The sequence below is a fragment of the Macaca mulatta genome, chromosome 7 (assembly GCF_049350105.2).
Source record: "Macaca mulatta isolate MMU2019108-1 chromosome 7, T2T-MMU8v2.0, whole genome shotgun sequence".
Classification (NCBI taxonomy): Eukaryota; Metazoa; Chordata; class Mammalia; order Primates; family Cercopithecidae; genus Macaca; species Macaca mulatta.
This window is the reverse complement of record NC_133412.1, coordinates 108,409,984-108,437,646: the sequence shown is the minus strand read 5'-3', so window position 1 is coordinate 108,437,646 and position 27,663 is coordinate 108,409,984. Positions and strand designations below refer to the sequence as shown.

The following is a 27,663-nucleotide window of genomic DNA, read 5'->3' as shown; positions in this document are numbered from 1 at the left end:
ATAAGCCAGATACAGAAAGACAAATGCCACATTTTGACTTATATGCCAAATCTAAAAACGTTGATTTATATGTAGTGAATAGAACAGTGGTTACCAGGGACTGGAGGTGGTAGTGGGAGGGATGGGGAGAAGGTGGTGAACAGGTAAAAAGTTACAATTAAAGGAGGGGCCCAGTGCAGTGACTTATACCTGTAATACCAGCACTTTGGGAGCCTGACATAGGACTATTTGAGGCCAGGAGTTTAAGACTAGCCTCAGTGACACAGGGAGACCCCTATGTCAATTTTTTAAAAGATAAAAAATTAGCCAGGCCTGGTGATGCATACCTATAGTCCTAGCTGGGAGGCTAAGGTGGGAGGACTGCTTAACCCCAGGTATTTGAGGTTGCAGTGAGCTATGAGCACGCCTGCCACTGCACTCCAGCCTGGGTGAGATCAAGTGCCTGTCTCAAAAAAAAAAAAAAAAGGAATAAGATTTGGTATCCTATTGCACAGCAGAGTGACTACAGTCAACAGTAAGGTACTCTGGATCCAGGCACTGTGGCTCATGCCTGTAATCCCAGCATGTTGGGAAGCTGAGGCAGGAGGATTGCTTAATGCCAGCCAGGAGTCTGAGACCAGCCCATGCAACATAGTAAAACCCCAACTCTACAAACAAATAATAAAATTAGCTGGGTGCAATGGTGTACACCTGCAGTACCAGCTACTAAGGAGGTTGAGGCAAGAGGATTACGTGAACGAGGGAGTTCGAGGCTGCAGTGAGCCATGATCACATCACTGCACTCTAGCTTGGGCAAGAGCAAGATCTTGTTTCAAAAAACAAAAAACAGATCAAGTATTGTGTACCTCAAAATAGCTAGAGGAGAGGATTTTAAATGTTCTCACCACAAAAACACGGTGTTTCAGGTGATGGATATGCTAATCACCCTAATTTGATCATTATAATGTATACATGTATTGAAACATCACACTGTACCCCATAAATATGTACATTAGGCGTCAAAAATAAATTTTAAAATAGGAGGTGAAAACAACAGGATGCAATTATTTTCCAAAAGCGTTGTTTTTATTTATATAGAGTCCTAACCACTTCAGTGGCAGGAGGAGTGGGAGAGGTTCCTTTTTCAATCCAGGGACCTCCATAATGTTGGTTTGTTGTTACCAAACACACAGGTAAGTGGCATCACGGATCTGGTAAACTAACGACAATGTTTAGTCTCTCTCTGCTAGAGCAACAAGGTGAGCATCAATCTCTGCTTCTGTAAGAATCCTAGAAGGCAAAAGGGGGAAAAAACCAACCATTTAAAAAAAAATTTCAAACACACATAAAAGTAGGATAGTATAATCAACTCCCATATATCTATTGACCTACTTCAACAATTATCAATTTATAAACCAATCTACACACACTTATCCTCCCTCAGATTTTGAAAGAATTCCCAGATAATATATCACCTTCACCTATACACAAAAATGTTTACTTATTTGACATCAGATTTAGAATTGTATCTTGAAAACAAAATTCTTTAGTTGCAGCTAAGATAGAAAATATTTCAATTGAATAATATAAAGCTAAACTATAAAGCATTCTATTTAGCTTCTATGTCAAAAGGCATTTATTTTTATTTTTTAATTTTTTTTTTTGAGACAGAGTCTTGCTCTGTCACGCATGCTAGAGTGCAGTGGCGTGATCTCAGCTCACCGCAAGCTCCGCCTCCCAGGTTCAGGTGATTCTTCTGCCTCAGCCTCCCAAGCAGCTGGGACTACAGGCACGTGCCACCACGCCCAACTAATTTTTGTATTTTTAGTAGAGACGGGGTTTCATCATATTGGCCAGGCTGGTCTGGAACTCCTGACCTCATGATCCACCTGCCTCGACCTCCCAAAGTGCTGGGATTACAGGCGTGAGCCACTGTGCCCGGCCGTCAAAATACATTTACATGTAGTATAACTCAAATTTATGTCAGCTCAAAGATAAAAATTCGTGAAGAAATTTTAAGCATATTAAAGTGTTCAGATTCAGTGAAAATAAAGTTGTAATTCTATGAATAGTCTACCAGCCAGAGAGTGCTCCATGTTGAACACATATTTTCTTTCTTTTTTTTTTTTGAGATGGAGTCTGACCCTGTTGCCCAGGCTGGAGTACAGTGGCATAATCTTGGCTCACTGCAACCTCCACCTCCCGGGCTCAATCAATTCTCCTGCCTCAGCCTCCAAACTAGCGGGGATTACAGGCATCCACCACCACACCCGGCTAATTTTTGTATTTTTAGTAGAGACGGGGTTTCACCATGTTAACCAGGCTGGTCTCAAACTCCTGACCTCAAGTGATCTGCCCACGATGGCCTCCCAAAGTGCTGGGATTATAGGCGTGAGCCACCATGTGCGGCCCTGAACATGTATTTTCTAAATGATGTTTGCCTCAAAAGGAATCAATTGTTTGGCAACCTTGTTAATGTGACCTATTACTACTAGACTTCTAACAAGTACAATTTGTCAAAAGAACATTTTTTAGTGCAACTGAAGGCAATATTAAGCAGTTTAAATAGTTGTTGATGCTTATGCTATGTATTGTAATTATTTACATATATTTACTATCACAGAACTTATAAATGATACAAAGTTTTTTGAAGACAAGGTTTTTGGTTCCTTACCAATTTTAAAAATAACAGATACAAATACAATTTTAAAGGTGGCAGGAAGGTCTCCAAACAGAAAAGAAAACAAGAACTAATTGTAGGTTTCTTAGAGAGATTTTAAAATTATTATTGCTGAAATTTTTACTGCTTTAAAAAAAAAAAAAAAAGGCACCTTTTTTGAAAGCAACTTGATCTCCACCCCCACACCTCACCCCTACCCCAATCCAAGTTATAAGACTTCTTCCTATAGGGAAAAAAAGCTAAGACAGATTCGGTTCTGGTGTTGTTGTTGCTATTGTTTTTTTTTTTTTTTTAAACAGATGGGGTCTCACTATGTTAACCAAGCTAGAGTACAGTGGCTATTCACAGGCACTATCATTGTGCACTACAGCTTTCAACTCCAAGGCTCAAGCCATCCTCTTGCCTCAGCCTCCTGAGGAGCTGAGACTACAGATGCATGCTACATCACCCAGCTCCTGTCTTTTTTTTTTTTTTTTTTTAAAGTCCTATGAATTCTTCTAAATCTGTCATGTTTATATGACTTATCTGTGGGCAACCAAAAGAACAAATTAGGAAAAAATAAATAAATAAATAAAACGAAAAACCTCTTCAAGGTCTAGTTAAGCTTAGCTTACCACTCCCATACCCACACCACAACCCTGATCATGTGTCTTTATGGTTGTGATCTAACAGTAGATACACCTCATAGTTAAAATGCCTCCCAGTAGTTCCTTGCATCTGTGGATTTAACTGTAGTATTTTCATTAGTTAAATATAACACATCCTGGTCCATGGTATATAAACTGACTTACAGGTTGCTGGGAGGATTAAATGAACTGACTATGTGAAGCACTCAGTATGGATTTGAATCATGGAAGTTAGAAGGCTGATGTGTGGGAGTTAGTCACTTAGTGAGTAAGAACACTCACACCCATATCCAGCATCTGCAAGTCAAATAGCTGTATTCAAAATGTGGGCTTTCCAAAGATCTCCAGATAAGGGTCTGACATATATCAGTAGCTCATATTGCTCCTAAAAGTTCTACTTAAATAACCACTAAATAACCAAAGTTCTATCTGAAAAACTTGCAAACTACTACTTTGGGAATTGAATTTGTATTGGCCTTAAACTAAAAAAAAGAAAACACAATGCTAACTTTTTTCCTTACATAAGGAAGGTAGGAAGGTAACTTTATGTTATCTCTGGTGTCAAGATATAAAACCACTATGAAATAAGGAGAAAAGCTTTCATATCTGACTCTTAAAGAGAGTACAGTAAGTTTTAAAACAGATCTCAGGTGCTAGGGGAAAAAAAAAAAAACTATAATGGCAGTTACAGAAAAAAGATTTCCCCCACAAGTTATAGGACACATGAACTCACATGCCTCCACCTTTCTAGTCTGCATTTGGCCCACAATATCACTCACCTGAATTTAGGATTTTCAACTGTCACTACTCCAACTTCTATTTCTGAAGGTTTGAAATCAATTGATAGAACAGTAGACAGGCATGTAATTGCAGTCTGAAAAAGAGTATGTAATGTTAAAATACAGTATTTTTTAGAGATTCCAAGGTTTTCTCATTCCTAGTTTATTCAAATCAGGAGTCAATCAGGAGCTCCGCGTTTTAATGAGGTAGTTCAATGTTACTCACAGACTGCTTAACTCTAATGCATGGCCACCCAATGATGAGAAACTTGTTTCTACCAAGTCAAATAATAAAGGGGTCCATTAATTAATTAAATAGGATGATTTATACAAAACAGTTTATTGCCTTCATGACCCAGGCACTACGCTTCACTTAGCACTTGGGGTGAAATGGGAAAAGGATAAAGATGAATTATACTCCCTGTACCTTCAAGGAATTTACAGTAAAAACAATTTAAGAATGTTTTAAGTGTTTTTTGTTGTTGATATATATATTTTTTTTCTTTGAGACAGAGTCTCACTCTGTCACCCAGTCTGGAGTGCAGTGGCGCCAGCTTGGCTCGCTGCAACCTCAGGCTTGTGGGTTTAAGCAATTCTCCTGCCTCAGTCTCCTGAGTAGCTGGAATTACAGGCGCCTGCCACCATGCCCGGCTAATTTTTCTATTTTTAGTAGAGACGGGGTTTTACCATGTGGGCCAGGGTGGTCTCGAACTCCTGACCTCAGGTGATCTGTCTGCCTCCCAGAGTACTGGGATTACAGGTGTGAGCCACCATGCTTGGCCTTCAGTGTTTTTCTACCTGATGTGGTTATTTATATAATTAATTAAGAATTGCAATTTTAAAAACCTTCAAGAAACATTTAGACAGGGCCCAGTACTTCCTGAACATGAACTAGCTTTTTATCTCCTTTAAGCATACTTCGAAACCAAACATAAAAGCCTTAGATGGTAATTTTTTTTTGGTCATTTCTCAGAAGCATGTTGTTAGCGTGTTCAGAATGGTTTTAATTCCAGACTTAAACACTCCAAATCTACTAAAATTTTTGTTTTTAATTTCTTGGCAGTAAATAGGACTGGCCTCGAACACCTGGACTCAAGCAATCCTCCAGCTTCAGCATCCCAAGTAGCTGGGACTACAGGTGTGTGCCACCATGCCCAGCTAGTTCCTATTTTTATTTATATTTTCCTATTATATGTGTCTTGTTGAAAGTCACCTCAAATACATTATGAAATAATGAATTGAGTGAATAAAAGTAACCCAAATTTTTCTATGTCAGCTGTATGATATCAATTTCATTATTAAGTTGACAAACTTGAATCCTAGGATGTAATTCAGGAATAGCTTTTTATAGAAATTATACAAAGATCCTCACTGTTCTATGTAACATAAAAAAAGTCAGCTCCTTTTGGTTGACTTACTTCCACTGTCTGTTCAAATGTCCAGTCAAATTTCTTCTTCACTTTTTTTTCAAGGAAGCTGGTTGACTCAGTTTGTTTAACTCCTGCTGCAGTGGCTTTAAACCCACAGTAGTAACCTGCAGGATCACACTTATATACCTGAGGGCCTTGCTCTTCATCTATACCAATTAAAATCATACCTAAAAAGAGAAAAGACCCTAGTTAAATATGTTTTAGTTTTATACAATGACATCTCCTCTTTCTTGGTGGTGTCACATAGCTGCTGCTAATCATTACTTTAGCCATCAATTTTAGGATATGTATTTTCCTTTAAGAAAACTGATAAACAAAATACAGGTTATCACCACAGGTAAACTAGGTAACAGATAAATTCCCATTTCACAAAAGGATTTATCACAGATTTAAAAAAAGTTTGAATAATTACAAATATAATTTAAAAATAGTTTTTCCAATCCTTGCTGTTATCCAAGCATGGTTATTTGAACCCTAACCCTTCAAGATGTTGCCTGGTCAAATAAATCTCAAAAACATTTTTTTTTTTTTTAAGAGACAAGGTCTCTCTGTTGCCCGGGCTGGTCTCGAACTCCTGGGTTCAAGTGATCCTCCTACCTCAGCCTCCCAAAGTGCTGGGATTACAAGTGTGCACCACGGTGCCGGACCCAAAAACACTTTTGTATACCTTTTCTGGAAACAGATAATAAATAATAGCATATTAAATGCTCTGAAATATTTTGTTGCAGACTGACCTATTTAACTTTAACTCAGTAGTTCTTCAGTTTGTTTGACCAAGAAATACCCTTTATTTTTATTTTTATTTTTTTTAAGAAATACCTATTAAGGTTCCAGGGAACAGTGTATGGGACACACTTTGGCAATGCTGGTGCAAACTAAAATACACTTACGGGTTACCTGCTCACTTTTACACTGCTCATCTTCATTACTGTTGGTATATACTCCTCTAGTAAGTCACACAAACCAAGCTCTAAATTCTATACAGGTAATTTTGTTACTACAATTCTAATGTCACCACATTATAGGCATACAATTAAAATAAACACCATCATTAAATTTCTTTCTACTCAGTAGAACAGGTAACAAAGTTCTTAAGGTTTAACTGCTTTCTTTTTTTTTGAGACGGAGTCTCGCTCTGTCACCCAGGCTGGAGTGCAGTGGCGCAATCTCGGCTCACTGCAAGCTCCGCCTCCCGGGTTCACGCCATTCTCCGGCCTCAGCCTCCCGAGTAGCTGGGACTACAGGCGCCTGCCACTGCGCCCGGCTAATTTTTTTTCTATTTTTAGTAGAGACGGGGTTTCACCATGGTCTCGATCTCCTGACCTTGTGATCCGCCCGCCTCGGCCTTCCAAAGTGCTGGGATTACAGGCGTGAGCCACCGCGCCCGGCCAAGGTTTAACTGCTTTCTTATATTTGATATATACAAAATATAAGGGCAACACAAAAAGGTACCCACTTACTGCTTGGGGAAACAACAAATACTTCTTTCCTTCAAGGTCTTGCAAGATGAATAGGATTTATGTAAATTTTTGTTTTTGTTTTTGTTTTGAGATGGAGTCTCGCTCTGTCACTCAGGCTGGAGTGCAGTGGCGCAATCTCGGCTCACTGCAAGCTCCACCTCCTGGGTTCACACCATTCTCCTGCCTCAGCCTCCTGAGTAGCTGGGACTACAGGCGCCCGCCACCACGCCCAGCTAATTTTTTGTATTTTTAGTAGAGACGGGGTTTCACCATGTTAGCCAGGATGGTCTCGATCTCCTGTCCTCGTGATCCGCCTGCCTTGGCCTCCCAAAGGGCTGGGATTACAGACGTGAGCCACCACGCCCGGCTGGATTTAAGTGATTTTTTTTTTTTTTTTTTTTTTTTTGAGACAGAGTCTCATGCTGTTGCCCAGGTTGGAGTGCAGTGGCGCGATCTCGGCTCACTGCAAGCTCTGCCTCCTGGGTTCACGCCATTCTCCTGCCTCAGCCTCCTGAGTAGCTGGGACTACAGGTGCCCGCCACCGCGCCCGGCTAATTTTTTGTATTTTTAGTAGAGACGGGGTTTCACTGTGGTCTCGATCTCCTGACCTTGTGATCCGCCCGCCTCGGCCTCCCAAAGTGCTGGGATTACAGGCGTGAGCCACCGCGCCCGGCTGGATTTAAGTAATTTTTAAGTGAGAAGCCAAGAGGGTCAGATGCTAAACACAAATCATTACACTGACTGCTTTAATGCTCATAAATGAATGACACAATGTCAGAAACAAACATGCATTGAATTCTTCAGGCTAATTTATTACATTACATCTAAAAATCAGTAAATCTCATCCCTCTCCCAATACAATTTTACTTGTTTTCAAAAATAGAAATTTATTCTAAAAATGTGAATCACAGACCTGTGTGTGACCCTAATTCTTTAGGGTGGTCAAAAGAAACAGCTACATTGTTAAGATGCCTGATGGAGGTATTTCTATGGAATTAGTAATCTAGAATTGCAGTAGAATCTCATTACAACATCCTAATAAAATTAGGACTTGCATCTTTCAAATCACATACTCCAAATGGAACTATTTTGATAAAAAGTCTAAGAGCATCTAAAGCTTAAAGATACTGCCTAACATACTGTTGTGAAACCTATCCTTTAGTTCTGATTTGTTAAAAAGATTTTCCCACTCTATTTTCCAAACCACATGTTCAGAACTCAAGTGTTATTTAAATAACTCTGTATACACGTTCTATAAAAAGTTACAATTCATCAATTATTTGGGAGACTTCTTAGCATACTTACAACAACCAAGAGGCCTCATTTCAGCATTCTGTGTGTAGACCTGAGAAATATCGGCAATTCTTTTACATAGCATGTCCACAGGAATCTCATAGCCATACTTGTATTTCCAGTTAGCTGCCTCATAGCGTGCCCTCTGTACCTGGGATCTGCTGTCAGCTTATAGCATAAAAAACAAAGGTTTATCTGGTTAGAAGGAAAGAACAAACCTGAAAGCCAGGCAATTTAGCCAGGCAATTTTCCCACCATACAGATATACATGAGTTAAAGAGAAAGGGTCCACTATGGCTTTTTGTCCCCAATGAATACTAAATAATTCATCAACAAGTATACAAAAAAAATTTTAAAACATGAAGCTCTCTACACAGTACTGCCCTTTTATACTGAGCCTTTCATTAGCAGTCAAAATAGTTTCTACAAGTATCCAGCTAGAATAAGCATTAAAGAGGCAGGGCATGGTGACTCAACACTTTGGGAGGCCAAGACAGGCGGGATCATTTAAGGCCAGGAGTTCAAGACCAGCCTGGCCAACATGGCGAAATCCTGTCTCTACTAAAAATACAAAAATTAGCTGGGCGTGGTGGTGCATACCTGTAGTCCCAGCTACCCGGGAGGTTGAGGCATGAGAATTGCTTGAACCCAGGAGGAAGAGGCAGCCTGGGTGACAAAGTGAGACTGTCTCCAAAAACAAACAAACAAACAAAAAAAAGCATTAAGGTGAATAATCTTTCTTAATCTTTGTTTTTAGGCTTGAATTAGTAAATTAGTTTTTCATTTATTTTTTAGAGATGGGGTCTTGGACTGGCACCCAGTGAGCCATCATAGCTCACTGTAGCCTCCTACCTCAGCCTCCTGAGTAGCTAGGACTACAGGGATATGCCACCATACCAGCTAATTTTTCTTTTTTCTTCTTCAGATGGAGTCTTGCTCTGTTGCCCAGGCTGCAGTACAGTGTCATGATCTTGGCTCACTGCAACCTCTACCTTCTGGGTTCAAGCAATTCTCTTGCCTCAGCCTCCCGAGTAGTTATGATTACAGGCACCTGCCACCATAGCTGGTTAAGTGTTTTGGTATTTTTATTTTTACTTTTTGAGACAGAGTCTCACTCTGTTGCCCAGGCTGGAGTGCAGTGGTACAATGTCAGCTCACTGCAACCTCTGCCTCCCGAGTTCAAGCAATTCTCCTGCCTCACCCTCCGGAATAGCTGAGATTACAGGTGTGCACCACCATGCCCAGCTAATTTTTGTATTTTTAGTAGAGATGGAGTTTCACCATGTTGGCCAGGCTAGTCTCAAACTCCTGACCTCAAATGATCCGCCTGCCTCGGCCTCCCAAAGTGCTGGGATTACAGGTGTGAGCCACCACGCCTGGCCTTTTCCTGTATTTTTAGTAGAGACGGAGTTTCACCATGTTGGCCAGGCTGATCTCGAATTCCTGACCTCAAGTGATTCACCTGCCTCAGCCTCCCAAAGTGCTGGGACACAAGTGTGAGCCACTGTGCCCAGCCCCCAGCTAATTTCTACATTTGTTATAGAGATGGAGTCTCACCATGTTGCCCAGGCTGGTTTTGAACTCCTAGTAGTCTTAAACAATCCTCTCACCTTGGCCTCCCAAAGTGCTGGGATTACAGCTGTCGGCCACTGTGCCCAATCTAAAATAATTTTCATAATAATTCTCACTCACTTCTAACCGGTGCCATTATAACCAGGTTTGAGATATACTAACGTAGGTCCCCTTAAACTACTAACAATAGCTGAAATAAGATAAAATCATCTATGAAAGGGGTCTCACCAGTTTCTCTGACAGTAGCATAAACATTTAATTATACTGTATGTATAATTTCAAAAAAGCTCTCAATACTCTTAAAATATTGATACTAGTCTTGAAGACTGCAAATCCACTCATGGCACCTGAAAATCAGGCAATCAGATAAGTTTAAAATTAATACAAAACTCAAAATAGTTTGAAGAAAATAACAAAAGGCTTGTATATCTACACATGTCTAGCTAATTACCTGTCATTCCGGTCATCACACAACCAATGTTTTCAGTTATCTTGAATAAGTGAGTCACTGTGCTGGAATCCAATAATTTGTCCTAATAAGCAAAATAAACAAAGATAATTTTTAAAAACATGTACAGGTTTCTGTGTAGTTATAAAAAAAAATTATGTTTTTATTTTTAATTTGCCCTGTTTCTTGGAGAAAACAATACTATGGAACCATAAAAATAAGCTGTATAATAAATGTCTTCTGACCATTTTATAGTTAAAATCAATTTTAAAAAAAGGGTTTCGAGGGGCTCTATTTTCCTTTTTTAGATGATACTTTTCCTGTGGACAAACAATAGCTTAATAAAAATTTGTCTCAAGGTCCCCAAAGACAAAAGACTTAAATCCCATTATGCTTACAATCACACCACGAAGTTTAATATGCTAATTCTGTCCACACAGCTGAACTGTATATAGACGTTCAATAGACACTTCTTGGATGACAGGAAAGCAGAGTCAAAGCAAGAATCATGTTAATATTTGTTGTTTTTTTTTAATGTTAATATTTGTATATAAAAATACACTTTTCTACAAACCCATGAAAAATTCTTTTTGTTTTTTTGAGATGGAGTTGCGCTCTTGTTGCCCAGGCTGGAGTACGATGGTGTGATCTCGGCTCACCGTAACCTCCACCTCCCGGGTTCAAACGATTCTCCTGCCTCAGCCTCCCAAGTAGCTGGGATTACAGGCATGTGCCACCACGCCCGCCTAATTTTGTATTTTTAGCAGAGATGGGTTTTCTCCATGCTGGTCAGGCTGGTCTTGAACTCCCGACTTCAGGTGATCTGCCCACCTCAGCCTCCCAAAGTGCTGGGATTACAGGCGTGAGCCACTGCACCTGGCCGAAAAATTCTTGTATCCTATAATTAACTATTTGGGCAGTATTACTTACAGGTACTTTCTTCTGTGTGACAATTACTGCACAGTCTTTCCCTCTGACAGCTACTGATGTAAGGCCACCCTGGTTAATAGCCTTAAAAGCATATTCTGGAAAACAGAACAGTTTTTTTTAAGTTGGAATAAATTATTGTAGATTCTTGCAATGAAATAATAGTCATTAAAAAGAATGACAAAGAGCTACATAAACATGAAAGGCTCATATAGGATTCCAAGATGTGCAAAATGAAAATAATAATAATGACCATAAGTCACAGTTAAACCAACTCCATTTCTTCCATTTTCATTTTACTGAAATTATTTTCATTAGGCTGATGCATCCAATTTCTAATAAAGTTTTTTTTTTCTGAAACAGAGTCTTGCTCTGTCACCCAGGCTGGAGTGCAGTGGTGCGATCTCGGCTCACTGCAACCTCACTGCCAGGTTAACGCTAGTCTCCTGCCTCAGTCTCCCAAGTAGCTGGGATTACAGGTGCGTGCCACCACACCTGGCTAATTTTTGTATTTAGTAGAAACGGGATTTCGCCATGTTGGCCAGGCTAGTCTTGAATTCCTGACCTCAGGTGATCCGCCTGCCTTGGCCTCCCAAAGTGCAGGGATTACAGGTGTGAGCCACTATTCCCCGCCCCAATCATACTGCATACTGATCATAAAGATCATACTGCATCTTTATCAATGATGTTTTGTCATTTCAAAAGTTTTTTTTGTGGCCATTATTTCTAAATCTGGTTTTCCCAGGTCAAATTTAGCTGTTCTAAATTTTTTCCAGACTTAATACTTCTGTGAACTTTTGGCCAGTAACTAATTTGACCACATGCAGTTTTAATTGCTGTTTGATTATTCTGCATTGCTTTTTGTCTATCAAGTTGAATATTTCTGGATCATGCTTTTGCAATTTGCATGTTACCTACAACATATGACTCTATCTTTTTTTTTTTTTTTTTTTGAGATGGAGTCTCACTGTCACCCAGGCTGGAGTGCAGTGGCATGATCTCAGCTTACTACAACCTCCACCTCCCGGGTTCAAGCGATTCTCCTGCCTCAGCCTCCCGAGTAGCTGGGATTACAGGTGTGCACCACCATGCCCAGCTAGTTTTTGTATTTTCAGTAGAGATAGCGTTTCACCATGTTGGCTAGGCTGGTCTCAAACTCCCGACCTCAGGTGATCCGCCTGCCTCAGCCTCCTAAAGTGCTGGGATTACAGGTGTGAGCCACTGTACCCAGCCCAAATTTTTCTTTTTAAAAAAATTTTTAGTAGACATGAGGTCTCACTATGTTGCCCAGGCTGGTCTTGAACTCCTGAGCTCAAGTGATCCTCCCATATCAGCATTCCAAAGTGCTGAGATTACAGGCGTGAGCCACCAGGCCACTCTCTGCAATATTTAAATTTAATAATAGACACATATTTTGGTGGGTTTTGAGATAGGGTCTTGCTGTTGCCTAGGCTGGAGCAACAGGGCATGATCATAGCTCACTGCAGCCTCGACCTCCTGGGCCCAAGCGATCCTTCAGCCTCAGCCTCCTGTGTAGCTGGGACCACAGGTGTATACCACCACATCCAGCTAATTTTCAGATTTTTTCTGTAGAGATGGAGTCTTCCCATGCTGCCCAGGCTGGTCTCAAACTCCTGGACTCAAGTGATTCTCCCACCTCAGACTCCCAAAGTGATGGGATTATAGGGATGAGCCACTATGCCTGGCCTGTTCAGTTTTAGTTAAAAATAGATATGGGGTCTTGCTATGTCTCCCAGGCTGGTCTCAAACTCCTGGACTCAAGCGATTCTCCCACCTCAGACTCCCAAAGTAATAGGATTACAGGGATGAGCCACTATGCCTGGCCTGTTCAGTTTTAGTTAAAAATAGATATGGGGTCTTGCTATGTCGCCCAGGCTGGTCTCAAACTCTTTGGCTCAAGTGATCCTCCCACCTTAGGATTACAGGCATGAGTCACTGTGCCTGGCCTGGGCACATATTTTGTAATCAGGGAAAAGCAACAAAAATCAATACATGCTCATGGTAGAAAATATGAAAACACAGAAGATAACTTTTAGATAATTATTCATAATCTCAATCATTATTTACATTTTGACATGTAACAGATTATTTCAAAATTCTGTCTTCGAGTGTTACTCTGGGCACTGAGTCTGAGCCCTGGCCTCATGTGTTCAAAAAGTCATAGGTGATGAGGACCAGCTGAGAAAGCTACTGCCTATCACGCTAAAGAATCTCCTTTAATAGAAACTGTAACAAATCATCAAATATTTCTAAATGGCTAAAGTTTTTTTTTTTTTTTTTTGAGACGGAGTCTCGCTCTGTCACCCAGGCTGGAGTGCAGTGGCCGGATCTCAGCTCACTGCAAGCTCCGCCTCCCGGGTTCACGCCATTCTCCCACCTCAGCCTCCCAAGTAGCTGAGACTACAGGCGCCCGCCACCACGCCCGGCTAGTTTTTTGTATTTTTAGTAGAGACGGGGTTTCACCATGTTAGCCAGGATAGTCTCGATCTCCTGACCTCGTGATCCACCCGCCTCGGCCTCCCAAAGTGCTGGGATTACAGGCTTGAGCCACCGCGCCCGGCCTAAATGGCTAAATATTTAAGAGAGGACAAAAGAATAGAGCAAAAATGATTACAGAAAAATCGCCTTAAGGAAATCCTTGGTTGGGTGCAGTGGCTCATGCCTGTAATCCTAGCAATTTGGGAAGCCAAGGAGGGAGGACCGCTTGAGCCCAGGAGTCTGAGGCCAGCCTGGGCAACATGGCAAGAGCCTGTTTCTACAAAAAAATGTTAGCCGGGCATGGTGGTGCGCCTGTGGTCCCAGTTCCTTGGGAGGCTGAGGCAGGAGGATCACTTGAGCCCAGGAGATGGAGGCTGCAGTGAGCTGTGCTCGCACCACTGCACTCCAGCCTGGGCAACAGAGCAAGACCTTGTTTCAGGAAAAAAAAAAAAAAAAGAAAAGAAATCTTCAAATATGGCTTGGATTTAACTGGTTTTATCATTATTATCATTATGGAGCAAGAGACAGCATCTTGCTCTGTCACCCAGGCTGAGTGCAATGGCACAATCATAGCTCACCGCAGCCTCAAACTTCTGATTCAGACCCTCCCACTTTAGTCTCCTGAGCAGCTGGGACTACAGGTGGGTATCACCATGCCTAACTAATTTAAAAAAAATTTTTAGGGATGAGGTCTCACTACATTGCCCAGGCTGGTCTCAAACTCTTGGCCTCAAATGAGCCTCCTGCCTTGGCTTCTGGAGTAGCTGGGATTACAGCAGGTATAAGCCACAACCCCAATTTAATTGGTTAATTATAATAGCAAAATTTTACCATCCCGTTACACTACAAATGCCTTTTTTTTTTTTTTTTTGAGATGGAGTCTTACTCTGTCGCCCAGGCTGGAGTACAGAGATGCGATCTTGGCTTACTGCAACCTCTGCCTCCTGGGTTGGAGCAATTCTCCTGCCTCAGCCTCCCAAGTAGCTGGGATTACAGGTGTGCACCACCATGCCTGGCTAATTTTTGTATTTTTAGAGACGGGGTTTCGCCATGCCGGCCAGGCTGGTCTTGAACTCCTTGCCTCAGGTGATCCACCCACCTCAGCCTCCCAGATGCTGGGATTACAGGTGTGAGCCACTGTGTTCAGCCTACGCTACAAATAACTTCTAAAAAAAAGCTGGTGCCTCCCTATCTGTGGGGATTGGTTCTAGGACCTCCCATGGATACCAAAATGCACAGAAACTCAAGTCTCTGATATAAAATGGCACAGTATTTGCACATCGCCTATGTATATCCTCCTGTATACTTGAAGTTATCCCTAACTTGGCCAGGCATGGTGGCTGACACCTGTAATCCCAGCACTTAGGGAGGCAGAGAGAGGCGGATCACCTGAAGTCAGGTGTTCAATACCAACCTGGCCCAAGTGGTGAAACCCTGTCTCTATTAAAAACACAAAAATTTGCCGGGCATGGTGGCAGATGCCTGTAATCCCAGCTACTCAGGATGCTGAGGCAGGAAAATCGCTTGAACCTGGGAGGTGGAGGTTGCAGTGAGCTGAGATTACACCACTACACTCCAGCCTGGGCGACAGAGCGAGACTCCGTCTAAAAAAAAAGAAAGAAATTATCTCTAGCTTACACTACACAAGCTAATACAATGAATGAGACTCCATCTAAAAAAAAAAAAAAAAAAAAGAAATTATCTCTAGCTTACACTACACTAGCTAATACAATGTAAATGCTAAATAGTTGTTATACTACATTGTTTAGCGAATAGTGACAAGAAAAAAATCTGTACGTGTTCAGTACAGGAGCAATTTTTTCCCTTAATATTTATGATCAGCTGGTTGAATCCATGGATGAGGAACCCATAAATATGGAGGGCTAGCTGTACAACTTTCACACTGCTTCTTGGTTCTGATCCTGATATGGCTAATAAAGCTTCTATCAGATCAGCCCTCCACAAATAAAAACTAACTCTAAACAAAACAACAACTACCTAAAGACACCACAAAGTCAGATTCTAGAGGGGAAGTCAACAGTTGGGAGAAAGAAATGGCATGAGTTGAGCTTCCCATTTTTGGGGCTCATAATCTGAGAGCCGTAAAGGCTGAACTCCCACAGAAAACTCAGTCTTTTTGGCCTGAAGAACTAGAGAACAGTTGGGGGTAACAATAGCTGCTAGAAAACGAGGGAGAGAAAAGAGAGCGCTAGGGAGTAAGAGTCCCAACTTCTATATATAAACACTGCCCAAATCTCTGGCAGATTCCATAACAACACACACAAGGCAGACTCCAAGCGGCCCAATTAAGGATAAAAGAAACAGAGTGAGATTTAAGATGCCACCCAAGAGACAGACTTTGTAACTTGAGAATAACCAAATTAACTGCCTACTAGAACAAAATAAGTCAATACTCTTTGGAGAAATATAACCGAATCCAGAGTCTTCACAAAATAACATTCATAAATGTCCAGGATACAATTCAGAACTCTCAACACACCAAAAAACAAACCAAGTCAAACTAAAAAACCAAAACCAAAACCAAACAACAAAACCCAGGAAAATTGTGTTTAATTCTCAAAAAGAACAATCCTGAGATGACCCAGATGTTGCTGTATTAGCAAAGATTTAAAAACAGTTATTATAACTATGCTCAATGACATGATGGAAAATGTTCTCAAAATGAAAAATGACAGGAAATCTCAGCAAAGAAAAAATGGAAGAAGCAAAAGGAAATTGTAGAACTGAAAAATATAATACATAAAATTTAAAAATTCACCAAATGGACATAACTGTAGAATGGAGGTGAGAAAGGAAAGAGTGAGTGAATATGAAAATGCATCAAATTATCCAATCTTAAAAAGGCAGAAAAAATAGTTGAAAAAACACAATGAATCTGTGGGTCTACATCAAAATGTGTAAGATATGTATAACTGGAGTCCTATATGGAGAGCAAAGAATGAGGAAATAAAATCTGGAGAAATAATAGCTAAACATGTTCAAAATATGGCAAAAGACAAAAAAACTTCAGATTAAAGAACCTCAGAAAACTCCAAGCAGAACGAAAACAAAGAAAATCACATATAGATTCATTATGGTCCAATGTCTGAAAACCAAAAATAGAAAAAATTTTGAAAACAGAGAAAAACAAATTACACACAAGAGAACAATATATAAATGTCTGCTGATTTAATCTGAAGATAGTGGAATAACATTCTTAAAGGGTGAAAAGAAAAACCTGCCAATTCAGAATACACACAACAAAAATATCCTTCAAGAATGAAGGTAAAATAAAGACACTTTCAGGATGGGCATAAGAAACACTAAAGACAATTCTTCAAGCTGAAGAAAAATGATATTAGATAAAAATTCTGATCTTAAAAAATGAGCAACAACAAAAATGGTAAATATCTGAGCAAACACAAAGAATTATTTTATTCCCTTCCTTAAAAATACATGACTGTTTAAAGGAAAAGTTGTAACACTTGTGGAGTTTCTAAAATATGTAGATGTATTACTTTATAGAAGGGAAAGGCAGTAAACAACATTTCAAGCTTTGCACTTTTTTTTTTTTTTTTTTTTTTTGAGATGGAGTTTCACTCTTGTTGCCCAGGCTGGAGTGCAATGGCACGATCTCGGCTCACTGCAACCTCTGCATCCTGGGTTCAATCAATTCTCCTGCCTCAATCTCCTGAGTAGTTCGGATTACAGGTGCCGCCACCACACCCAGCGAATTTTTGTATTTTTAGTAGAGATGGGGTTTCAGTATACTGGCCAGGTTGGTCTCGAACTCCTGACCTGAGATGATCTGCCCGCCTCAGCCTCCCAAAGTTCTGGCATTACAAGCGTGAGCCACCACGCACGGCCAAGCTTTCTACATTTTCAGTGAAGTGATAAATATTAACTCTTAAGAAGACTAAGAGATGTATATAATCCTTAGAGCAATCACTAAAAAAAAAAAAAAAAAGCAAAGTAGTAACCAAAAAATTAAGATTAAAATGAAATTCTAAAAACTACTCAATCCAACAGAAGGTAGGAAAGGAGGTACAAAAGAACAAACAAGCAAACAAAACAGAAAAGCAAATAATAAAACAGTAAACTTAACTCTAACCATATCAACAACTGCATTAAATGTTAAAGGACTACATATTCCAATTAAAGGCATAAATTGTTAGAATGGATAAAAAAGCAAGACCTGCCAGGCATGGTGGCTCACGCCTGAAATCCCAGCACTTTGGGAGGCTGAGGCTGGTGGGTCACTTCAGGAGGTGTTCGAGACCATCTTGGCCAACATGGTGAAACCCTGCCTCTACTAAAAATACAAAAATTAGCCGGTTATGATGGCACACGCTTATAATCTCAGCTACTTGGGAGGCTAAGGCAGGAGAACTGCTTGAACCTGAGAGGCAGAGGTTGCGGTGAGCTAGGATCGGGCCACTGCACTCCAGCCTTGGTGACAGAGCGAGACTCTGTCTCAAGATAAAAAAAAAAAAAAAAAAAAAAAAGGCAAGACCCAACTATATGCTGTCTATCAGAAACATGCTGATAAATGGATGAAACAGCAGCATACCACGTAAACAGTTAAGCATAAGGAAGCTGAAGTGGCTATATTAATATCAGACAAAGTAGATTTCAAGACAAAATATTATCAGAGATAAAGACAGACATTTCATAATGGTAAAAGGATCAATTCATAAAAAAGACATAAATATATATGCACCTTATAAGAGAGCTTCAAAACTGACAAACTTACAGGGAGAAATGGCCAGTCCCACATGGTTGAAGATTTTAACACTGCCACTCAGCAAATGTTAGAAATGGAAAGAGAAAAAAAAAGAACGGAACCACATTAGGAACCACCTTGACCTAGTTATGTGTAGAATACTACTGGCAACAAATGAAAAACATAAAGAAACTATGACATAATAAATGTGTGTTGTTTAAACGCCACTAAATTTGTAGTGATTCTGGCTGTGTGTGGTGGCTCCTGCTTGTAATCCCAGAACTTTAGGAGGCTGAATGAGGAGGATCACCTGAGCCCAGAAGTTTGAGACCAGCCTGGACCACATGGCCAGAAATCAAGCAAGAGTAACAGACAACAAGAGAAAAACCAGCTAAGTCAAAAACTGGTTCTTTGAGTCAATAAAATCGTTAACCCTCTGGTAGACTGGTAAATGCATCCCCAAAAGATATCTATGTCCTAGTCCCTGGAACCTGTGAATGTTAACTCATATGGCAAAAGCAGGCAGAGGGTCTTAATAGAGGTGATTAAGTTTTTCCTAGGGAAAAAAAAAATTATTAGTAACACTTGATCCTCAATCCCACATAGCAACTGGCCACAGAGAAAAAAAAATCACCTAAGCTGAGCAGGTGTTTTGTGGTTTTCCATGGGTCCCACCATTTCCTGTTATCTTTCACCCAGCCTGTTTCACTCACTGGCATTACTTATCTGGTCTGTGTAAGCATTTGTGTCCGTCATCCCTGAACTAAATAAATGAATACATGCTTATTGCTTAAATAATGCAAAAAGGTAAAAGCCACAAAAGAGTATCTTCCCTACCACATAAACTTTTGTCCCACAAAATAAAAAACACTTTACATATAAAAAATGCTTCTCAACAGAGAATGCACTTGCGAATTTACCAGGATTCATTAAGGGGGCCCTTGTTCTTTATATAGACCAGTGCTGTCCAACAGAAATTTCTGTGATGCTGGCAATGTTCTATATTTGCAATGTCCAATATGATAGTCATTAGTCATATGTGGCTGTTGAGCACATAAAATGTGGCCAGTGTAACTGACCAACTGGATTTTAAAGTGTTTTTTTTTTTTTTTTTTTTTTTTTTTTGAGATGGAGTCTCATTCTCTCACCCAGGCTAGTGTGCAGTGGAGCGATCTTGGCTCACTGCAACCTCTGCCTCCCAGGTTCAAGTGATTCTCCTGCCTCAGCCTCCCGAGTAGCTGGGACTACAGGCACACACCACCATACCCAGCTAATTTTTCTGTATTTTTAGTAGAGACGGGGTTTCACCATGTTGGCCAGGCTGGTCTCAAACTCCTGACCTCAAGTGATCTGTCTGCCTTGGCCTCCCAAAGTGCTGGGACTATAGATGTGAACCACCACGCCCGGCCAAATTTAAAGTTCTTTGTTAGGAATATCATTTCTACTATTCCTCTCCTTCTCTGAACTTCCCTTCTCAATCTTCTTCACCGCTTTCATCTCTTCAGCCAGCTCCTGAAATACTGGTATTTCCCAGAATTCTATTATTTTCTCCATCCCTGGAGAAAAAAAGCCTGCTTCTTTTCTTACAGTCCTTATTTCATAATATTATTACTAACCACTCAGTTTTTTAAGCTACAAACCTGGGTTATCACTCTTGACTCTAACCTCCTGCCTTTTCCCAAGAAACATCCACTCTTATACCTATGATTTGCTTTAATATACTCTAGAAGAGAGGGGAAAGTGTGTGGGAAAGGGAGGAAGCAAGAATGACAAAATACTGACATCAGATGAAGCTGTGTGATGGGTACATGAAGGTCACTATACTAGCCTATCTATATTTGTCTAAAGTTTTCTATAATAAAAATTTGAAAAATAAGCTCAAGAGACCCCTCCATCCTTTCTCTCTTATTACCTTAATTCACTCATTAGGGTTTATATGAATTACTGATACTGAGCAAACCTCTTCTAACTGTTCTTCCTGCCATCAGTCCCCTTTTTATTTTCTTTTCTGAGACAAGGTTGTCCAGGCTGGAGTGCAGTGGTGTGATCGTAGCTCATTGCAACCTGAAACTTTCGGCTCAAGCAATCCTCCTACCTCAGCCTCCAGAGTATGTGGGACAACAGGTGTGTACTACCACACCTGGCTAATTTCATTTTATATATTCTGCAGAGACAAGGTCTTGTTATTTTGTGCAGGCTAGTCTCGAACTCCTGGCCTCAAGCAATCCTCCTGCTTTAGCCTCCCAAAGTGTTGGGATTCCAGGTGTGAACCATCAGTCCCCTTCCTAATCCCATTTCTACACTCAACTTTTCTATTATGTTACTTAATTACCCTGCCATTCTTAAAGCCACCCCCCACCCCCAGCTCTGTCCAAAACACATGGAACAAAGTCCAAACTCTAGCATGGTACTCAAGTCCCTTCAAAATATTGCTATAATTACTCTTCCAGTTGTTACTGTCTATACTCCATTCACACTGACTGATCTATGCACTGGTCACCCAAATTTCTTTATTTAATCTTCATCTGGGCCAATTCATCTCTGAGAAGCTTTTCCCGGCTCTCCTAGGCAGTCAGTCACTTCCTATAGCACCCTTTTTGTACTATTTAGTACTCATCAAGTTGCGCCGTAATTTCAATAAAGGCTTGTATAAATGAATCCCCATTTTAACACTACTGCCATTAAATGTTTTAAAATAATTTCCAGAAAAATGGAAACTGCCAGAACAAAGAATCTAGAGACAACACCTAGAGTATCTTTTAAAGAAACACTAGCAGGGTAAAAAGTAGTATCACAGCTTAGAGCAGATACAGACAACCTATGGTACATGAAGGCCAATTAGGAAACAAGAGGCCGGGCGCGGTGGCTCATGCCTGTAATCCCTGCACTTTGGGACTTTGGGAGGCTGAGGTGGGTGGATCACTTGAGGTCAGGAGTTCAAGACCAGCCTAGCCAACATAGTGAAACCCTGTCTCTACTAAAAATATAAAAATTAGCCAGGCGTGGTGGCAGGTGCCTGTAATCCCAGCTACTAGCGGGGCTGAGGCAGGAGAATTGCTTGAAACCAGGAGGCAGAGGTTGCGGTGAGCCGACTGCGCCACTACACTCCAGTCTGGGCGACAGAGTGAGACTCCATCTCAAAAAAAAAAAAAAAAAAAAAAAAAAAAAAAGGAGGCTGGGCACTGTGGCTCACACCTGTAATCCCAGCACTTTGGGAAGTGGAGGCAGGAGGATCAGTTGAGCCCAGGAGTTCAAGCCAGCCTGGGCAAACACCAAGATGTCATCTCTACTAAAAATAAAAATAAAAAGTTATCTGAGCATGCTGGTATACACCTGTACTCCCAGCTACTTGAGAAGCTGAGGCAGGAGAATTTCTTGAGCACACGAGTTTGAGGCTACAGTGAGCTACGATCACACCACTGCACTCCAGCCTGGGCCATAGAGTGAGACCCTGTCTCAAAAAATAAATAGCTGGATGCAGTGACTCACACCTATAATCCCAGTACTTCAGGAGGCCAAGGCAGGTGGATCACTTGAGGTCAGGAGTTTGAGACCAGCCTGGCCAACATGGTGAAACTCTGTCTCTACTAAAAACACAAAAATTAGCCAGGCATGGTGGTGCATGCCTGTAATCCCAGCTACTTGGGAGACTGAGGCAGGATAATTGAGTTAACTAGGGAGTTGGAAGTTACAGTGATCCAAGATCGTACCACTGCACTCCAGCCTGGGCAACAGAGTGAAACTCTGTCTCCAAAATAATAATAATAATAATAATAATAATAATAAAGAAATAAAGATAAAAATAATAGCTTATGAGGCAGCATTTTAAAAGGGTATTTTTTAAAGTCAGGATTCAAATGTTGGCAACAGTACTTAAACACTATTTACATTACCAAATATTTTGGTTTGGGCTAAAATTTTGGAAACTTACAAAACTCCAAAACTGAATAAAATATTCTTGAATGTCCAAGATTATGCAAGAAAATAATAAATGATAGTCCATTTTCATTTTCCTTTTTTTTTTTCCTTTTCTTTTTCTTTTTTTGAGATGGAGTCTTACTTTGTTGCCCAGGCTAGAGTGCAGTGGTGTGATCTCAGCTCACTACAACCTCCGCCTCCCGGGCTCAAGCAATTCCCCTGTCTCAGCCTCCCTAATAGCTGGGTCTACAGGCGCCTGCCACCACACCCAGCTAATTTTTGTATTTTTAGTAGAGACAGGGTTTCACCATGTTGGCCAGGCTGGTCTCGAACTCCTGACCTCAGGAGATCCACCCGCCTCGGCCTCCCAAAGTGCTGGGATTACAGGTGTGAGCCACCACGCCCGGCCCCATTTTCCATTTTTTAAATGGGAAAAATTATAATGCATTACACTCGACTCCAAGCCCCCAATTTTCTAAATCTTAAATACATAGTAAAATACCTAAGTATTAGATTGAACCACACAAAACTGCCATTTTTACAGGTTAAAAAAAAGTCAAAGAGTTTTTTTTTTGTAGTTCTACAAAACAACCATGCAGTTTCACGGTTCAACCCAACAACAAACCATTAGGTTAAGAAGTAAATTGCTTCCTTGCTCAAACAAAATGGTATAAACAGTTATTCTGTATGTAGAAATGTCACTTCCACAGTAATATCTTATTTGCTTTGTTTCCTTCCCTACAATTTTCCCCAACACTTCCCCAATTTTTCTCGGATTCATTTGTATACTAGAAAAATACAGTGGCTAAACATAAAAGGCACGGTGGCAAAATGTTCAGGACAAGCACACAATGCAAGACAATGGCTCATAGTGTGCACAGCTCAGGCTGTGAGAACAGCGGAGATATATATTCCCTTTATGTCACTCATCAGGCTTTGCAAAGCATTTACAGGTGATTCTGAGGTCCTACCAATTATTAGAAATGTAACTTAAGACTTTTCCCACCCATAATTTTGTTTAAAATGCTGTAGAGTTTCAGGATGTAAATATGATTTTCTTCCATATAAACATGGGCTTGAAAAATAAAAGCGAATTGAGAGATACACATTCTATGAGTTTAGTTATTAAAAAACAAGGGATGTTCTACTGGGGCAAGGAAAGTATATTCATGTTCAATTTCAATGCTGTGTGGCAAAAAAAAACTTTTGTTATTAAGATTTTTTTGAAGCTGCTAATTTGCTTTTCCCTAAACTTTTAGGCTACATAATTGAGATGTGTGGTTCACTATAAAGTGCCTCTTAACCTTTTACTCTTTAGAACAGTGATTCCTCAATGGGGTGGGGTCATTAGAAATCTTGGCACTGGGGGAGGGGGAATATGAGGTTTGAAAATACAGCAGTATTCGATCCCATCACCTTTTTTGTGTAGTTATATACATATTTATGTATATATGCACATGTATTTATGTATGTGTATGCATGCACACACATGCAATGAATTTCAAATCAGATTCAAGGAGGGCATGAGAAGCCCGGGTTGAGAAATACTGCTTTGAAATAAGAATATTTTTTCAATTGCAAAAGAGGCAAATGGTAAGTACTTCTCAGTCATTTGTGAAATTTCTGACTCCATTTACATCAGCCATTTGTTTCTTCTTGACAGCATCCCCTACAGAAAACACTAATTGAAGGTGGGGCATGGTGGCTCACACTTCTAATCCCAGAACTTTGGGAGGCCGAGGTGGGCAGATCACAAGGTCAGGAGTTCAAGACAAACCTGGCCAACATGGTGAAACCCTGCCTCTACTAAAAATACAAAAATTAGCCGGGCATGGTGGCAGGCACCTGTAATTCCAGCTATTCAGGAGGCTGAAGCAGGAGAATCATTTGAACCCGGAAGGCGGAGGCTGCAGTGAGCTGAGATCATGCCATTGCACTCTAGCCTGGGCGACAGAGTGAGACTGTCTCAAAAACAAACAAAAAAACCCAGAAAACACTAATTGAGTGCTTACTATATATATACACCAGGCAATGTTTTAAGAGCTTTTACATTTATTGACTAATTAAATCCTTAAAGCCCTATAAGGTTGGTGGTTATTATCTTTACAGATAAAAAGTTCTTAGAGCTGCTATGCAGCAAGGACTTGAACTCAAGAATTCTGGCTTCAATACACAATGACACTTCTATATTTTATTTTCAGTATGTCTCCACCAGTCCATTTCTTTCTAGTTCCCTATCAGCATGCTCCCTTCTTTGTAGCAACCAGGCAATGCTCACATACACCTGGCAAGCAAATCCAAATGACTACTCCTCTTCTTTGCCAGACCTATCCAGCAAAGGATCAGCAAACAGAAGAGAAGGGCCTAAAAGTAGCCAGGCTGAATTTGGCCAACTAGGGCCTGAGTCCCATTCCCCCCAACACACTTCCTCCCTCTAGTAACTTGGGCAATTCCCAAAAGTAGATTACAAAGCTAGGTGTTCTACAATTTTTAACATATGAATACATGCACAAACATACAACTTGCATATGTACATTAAGAGAAATATTTCAGGCTTGGAGCAGTGGCTCATGCCTGTAACCTTAGCACTTCAGGAGGCTGAGGTGGGCGGATCACCTGAAGTCAGGAGTTCAAGACCAGCCAGACCAACATGGTGAAACCCCATCTCTACTAAAACTGCAAAATTAGCCAGGCATGGTGGCGCATGTCTGTAATCCCAGCTTCTTGGGAGGCTGAGGCAGGAGAATCGCTTGAACCCAGGAGGCAGAGGATGCAGTGAGCTGAGATCGTGCCATTGCACTCCCGCCTGGGCAATAAGAGTGCAACTCCATCTCAAAAGAAAAAAAGAAAAAGAAAAAGTCTTTCTCTCCACTCCCTGGGAGCAAACACTGCCAATAATGTTATTAACAATTATAAATTATGTTTATAATTATGATTGGCATTATAACCTTTTTTTTTTTAGACAGAGTGTGGCTCTGTCACCTAGCCAGGAGGTGCAGTGTCACGGTCTTGGCTCACTGTAACCTCCGCCTCCTAGGTTCAAGCGATTCTTGCGCCTCAGCTTCCTGAGGAACTAGGACTACAGGTACGCCAGCACGCGCAGCTAATTTTTTTTTTTTTTTTTTGAGGCGGAGTCTCACTCTCTCACCCAGATTGGAGTGCAACGGCACGATGTTGGCTCACTGCAACCTCTGCCTCTCGGGTTCAAGGGATTCTCCCGCATCAGCCTCCCGAGTAGCTGGGATTATAGGCACCTGCCATCATGCCCTGCTAATTTTTGTATTTTTAGTAGAGACGGGTTTTCACCACATTGGCCAGGCTGTTCTCAAACTCCTGACCTCAGGTGATCCGCCCACCTCAGCCTCCCAAAGTGTTAGGATTACAGGCGTGAGCCACCGCGCCCGGCGCTAATTTTTTGTATTTTTAGTAGAGACAGAGTTTCACCATGTTGGTCAGGCTGGTCTTCAACTCCTAACCTCAGCCCACCTCGGTCTCCCAAAGTGCTGGGATTATAGGCTTGAGGCACCGCACCTGGCCAAGCATTATAACTTTAAATGTATACCTCTATTTTTTGATATATCAACTTCAGACATTTATCTTTTGAGTCCCAAGTATGGAAGATAAGGAGCATACTTACCATTCATTAATCTCCCCTCACCATCATCCCATTTTAAAAATATTATTTTCCTACTGTCAATGTTAACAACTTGCATTCTGTAATCCTTCCATGCTTTGTCTTTGGAGGATTCTAAAGTTTATAAACAGACAGTATTGAGAATATTATGATTATGTATATATTTTACTGGAGAACTAAGCATGGAGGGACCCATAAAAAGGGAAATATTCCATACAGATGTGCCAATCTAATAGGCCGAAAAACAAAGTGGGCCAAAGAATCAAACAAGCATCTAATAACATTCACTGAGCATTTACTATGCAGCAGGCACACGTTAAGCACTCTACATACATTGCCTTATTTAATCCTCAAAACTACCATTTAAGGAAGAATGATTATGAGCACAACTTTGGAAAGAGAAACTAAGGCTAAGGTTACATGCCTGGCAAGTGCCTGTATCAGCTAGTATGGAGCAAGGCAGAGATTTGAATCCAGGCATGACTCCAGGGCCTGAACTCTTCACCACTAAACTGCTTGCTCATACTAGTCTTTCACTTTCTTTTTCCTAACAATGTCTAATCAATGCCCTGAATAGCAGAGGGAGTATGTTATTCACAGAGATTAAAATAATTCTGTCTAGGCCGGTGCTAGACCAGGTGCTCATGCCTGTAATCCCAGCTCTTTGGGAGGCTGAGGTGGGTAGATCACCTGAGGTCGGGAGTTCGAGATCAACATGGAGAAGCCTTGTCTCTACTAAAAATACAAAATTAGCCAGGCGTCGTGGCTCATGCCTGTAATCCCAGTACTTAAGAGGTTGAGGCAGGAGAATTGCTTGAACCCGGGCGGCGGGGGTTGCAGTGAGCCGAGATTGCGCCATTACACTCCAGCCTAGGCAACAAGAGTGAAGAAGTTCCGTCTCAAAGTCTCAAAAAAAAAAAAAAAAAAAAAAAATTCTGTCTAGATAATGAACTTGTTTTCAGATAGATGTTCTCTTCCAAATCTTTTAAAACTATCACAATGACACTGTGTACAGCCTTTCTACTCACCAAATCTGGGAAGCATTAACGATTATGCTTTATGGCTGGATTTCACAATACAGTATACAGAAATAAAGTATAGGTCTCGGAGTGACTTTTCCTGTTCACACATTAAAAATCACGAATAGAACACTGAAAGCAGTAGTCTGATATACGAAAATTATTTAAAACTCAGGAATTTAACACAATAAACGAAAATTCCTTGAGGATACAGTTATCTCTTTGTTCTATCCTTAATCATGTTTTTCAATTGGGGATAAATTAAAAGGGCTATTGAATTATCCAACATGATGATGTTTCTTGCTACATTATATACACTATGCAGTAATACACTGAGCAGTTTCATTCCCAGTTATCTTTATTTCTAAAATTTACAGATGAAGAGAACATCATTTACAGACCAATTCGCTCCTTATGATTCCAAGCACAGATGATTATATTACTGTGCAAGGCACGGAGCCACTAAACTCATTCAAAAATAAAACTACCACGGACCAGATATAAATCAAGCTCTACTGACACTCAATTCTCTATGGCAGGAGGTCAAGTGTCTGGCTTATAATCATAACCTAAACCTTGACACCATTTCAACGCAACAAAATACATTCCTATTCCGAGTAACTGATAGTTTCTTTCCACTACAGGTGTTCTTCAGTAAACTAGTACACAGAACCTC

General features: G+C 40.7%; 2 protein-coding genes and 1 long non-coding RNA gene across 10 annotated transcripts in view; 1 reads left to right on the top strand and 2 right to left on the bottom strand.

Annotated features, from left to right (window-relative positions):
• The window catches only part of PRORP (protein only RNase P catalytic subunit), a 253,529-nt gene that overhangs the window by 58,108 nt on the left and 167,758 nt on the right, over positions 1-27,663 (bottom strand). The window contains exon 9 of one of the 4 annotated variants that reach the window (XR_013396188.1): positions 14,771-14,798. The exons of the other annotated variants lie outside the window; for them this stretch is intronic. The gene's annotated coding sequence lies outside the window, so the exon portion shown is untranslated. Of the gene's footprint in view, positions 1-14,770; positions 14,799-27,663 lie in introns of those variants that run through there. 4 annotated transcript variants of the gene reach the window in all.
• The window catches only part of PSMA6 (proteasome 20S subunit alpha 6), a 41,793-nt gene continuing 15,176 nt past the window's right edge, over positions 1,047-27,663 (bottom strand). For 3 of the 5 annotated variants that reach the window (XM_015143535.3, XM_077937747.1, NM_001193553.1), the window contains exons 2-7: positions 11,198-11,292; positions 10,271-10,352; positions 8,260-8,415; positions 5,483-5,661; positions 4,065-4,159; positions 1,047-1,269 (exon numbers count right to left, since the gene is read on the bottom strand). In XM_015143535.3, coding sequence (XP_014999021.1) covers positions 1,212-1,269; positions 4,065-4,159; positions 5,483-5,661; positions 8,260-8,415; positions 10,271-10,352; positions 11,198-11,292 — 665 coding nt within the window. In that variant the 3' untranslated portion in view covers positions 1,047-1,211. Of the gene's footprint in view, positions 1,270-4,064; positions 4,160-5,482; positions 5,662-8,259; positions 8,416-10,270; positions 10,353-11,197; positions 11,293-20,376; positions 20,417-27,663 lie in introns of those variants that run through there. The other 2 variants (XM_077937746.1, XM_028850201.2) reach the window with 2 other exon arrangements.
• On the top strand, positions 19,514-26,906 carry LOC144330217 (uncharacterized). The gene is made up of 3 exons (XR_013396203.1): positions 19,514-21,278; positions 23,706-24,987; positions 26,690-26,906. It is a non-coding gene; the product is annotated as an uncharacterized LOC144330217 (long non-coding RNA).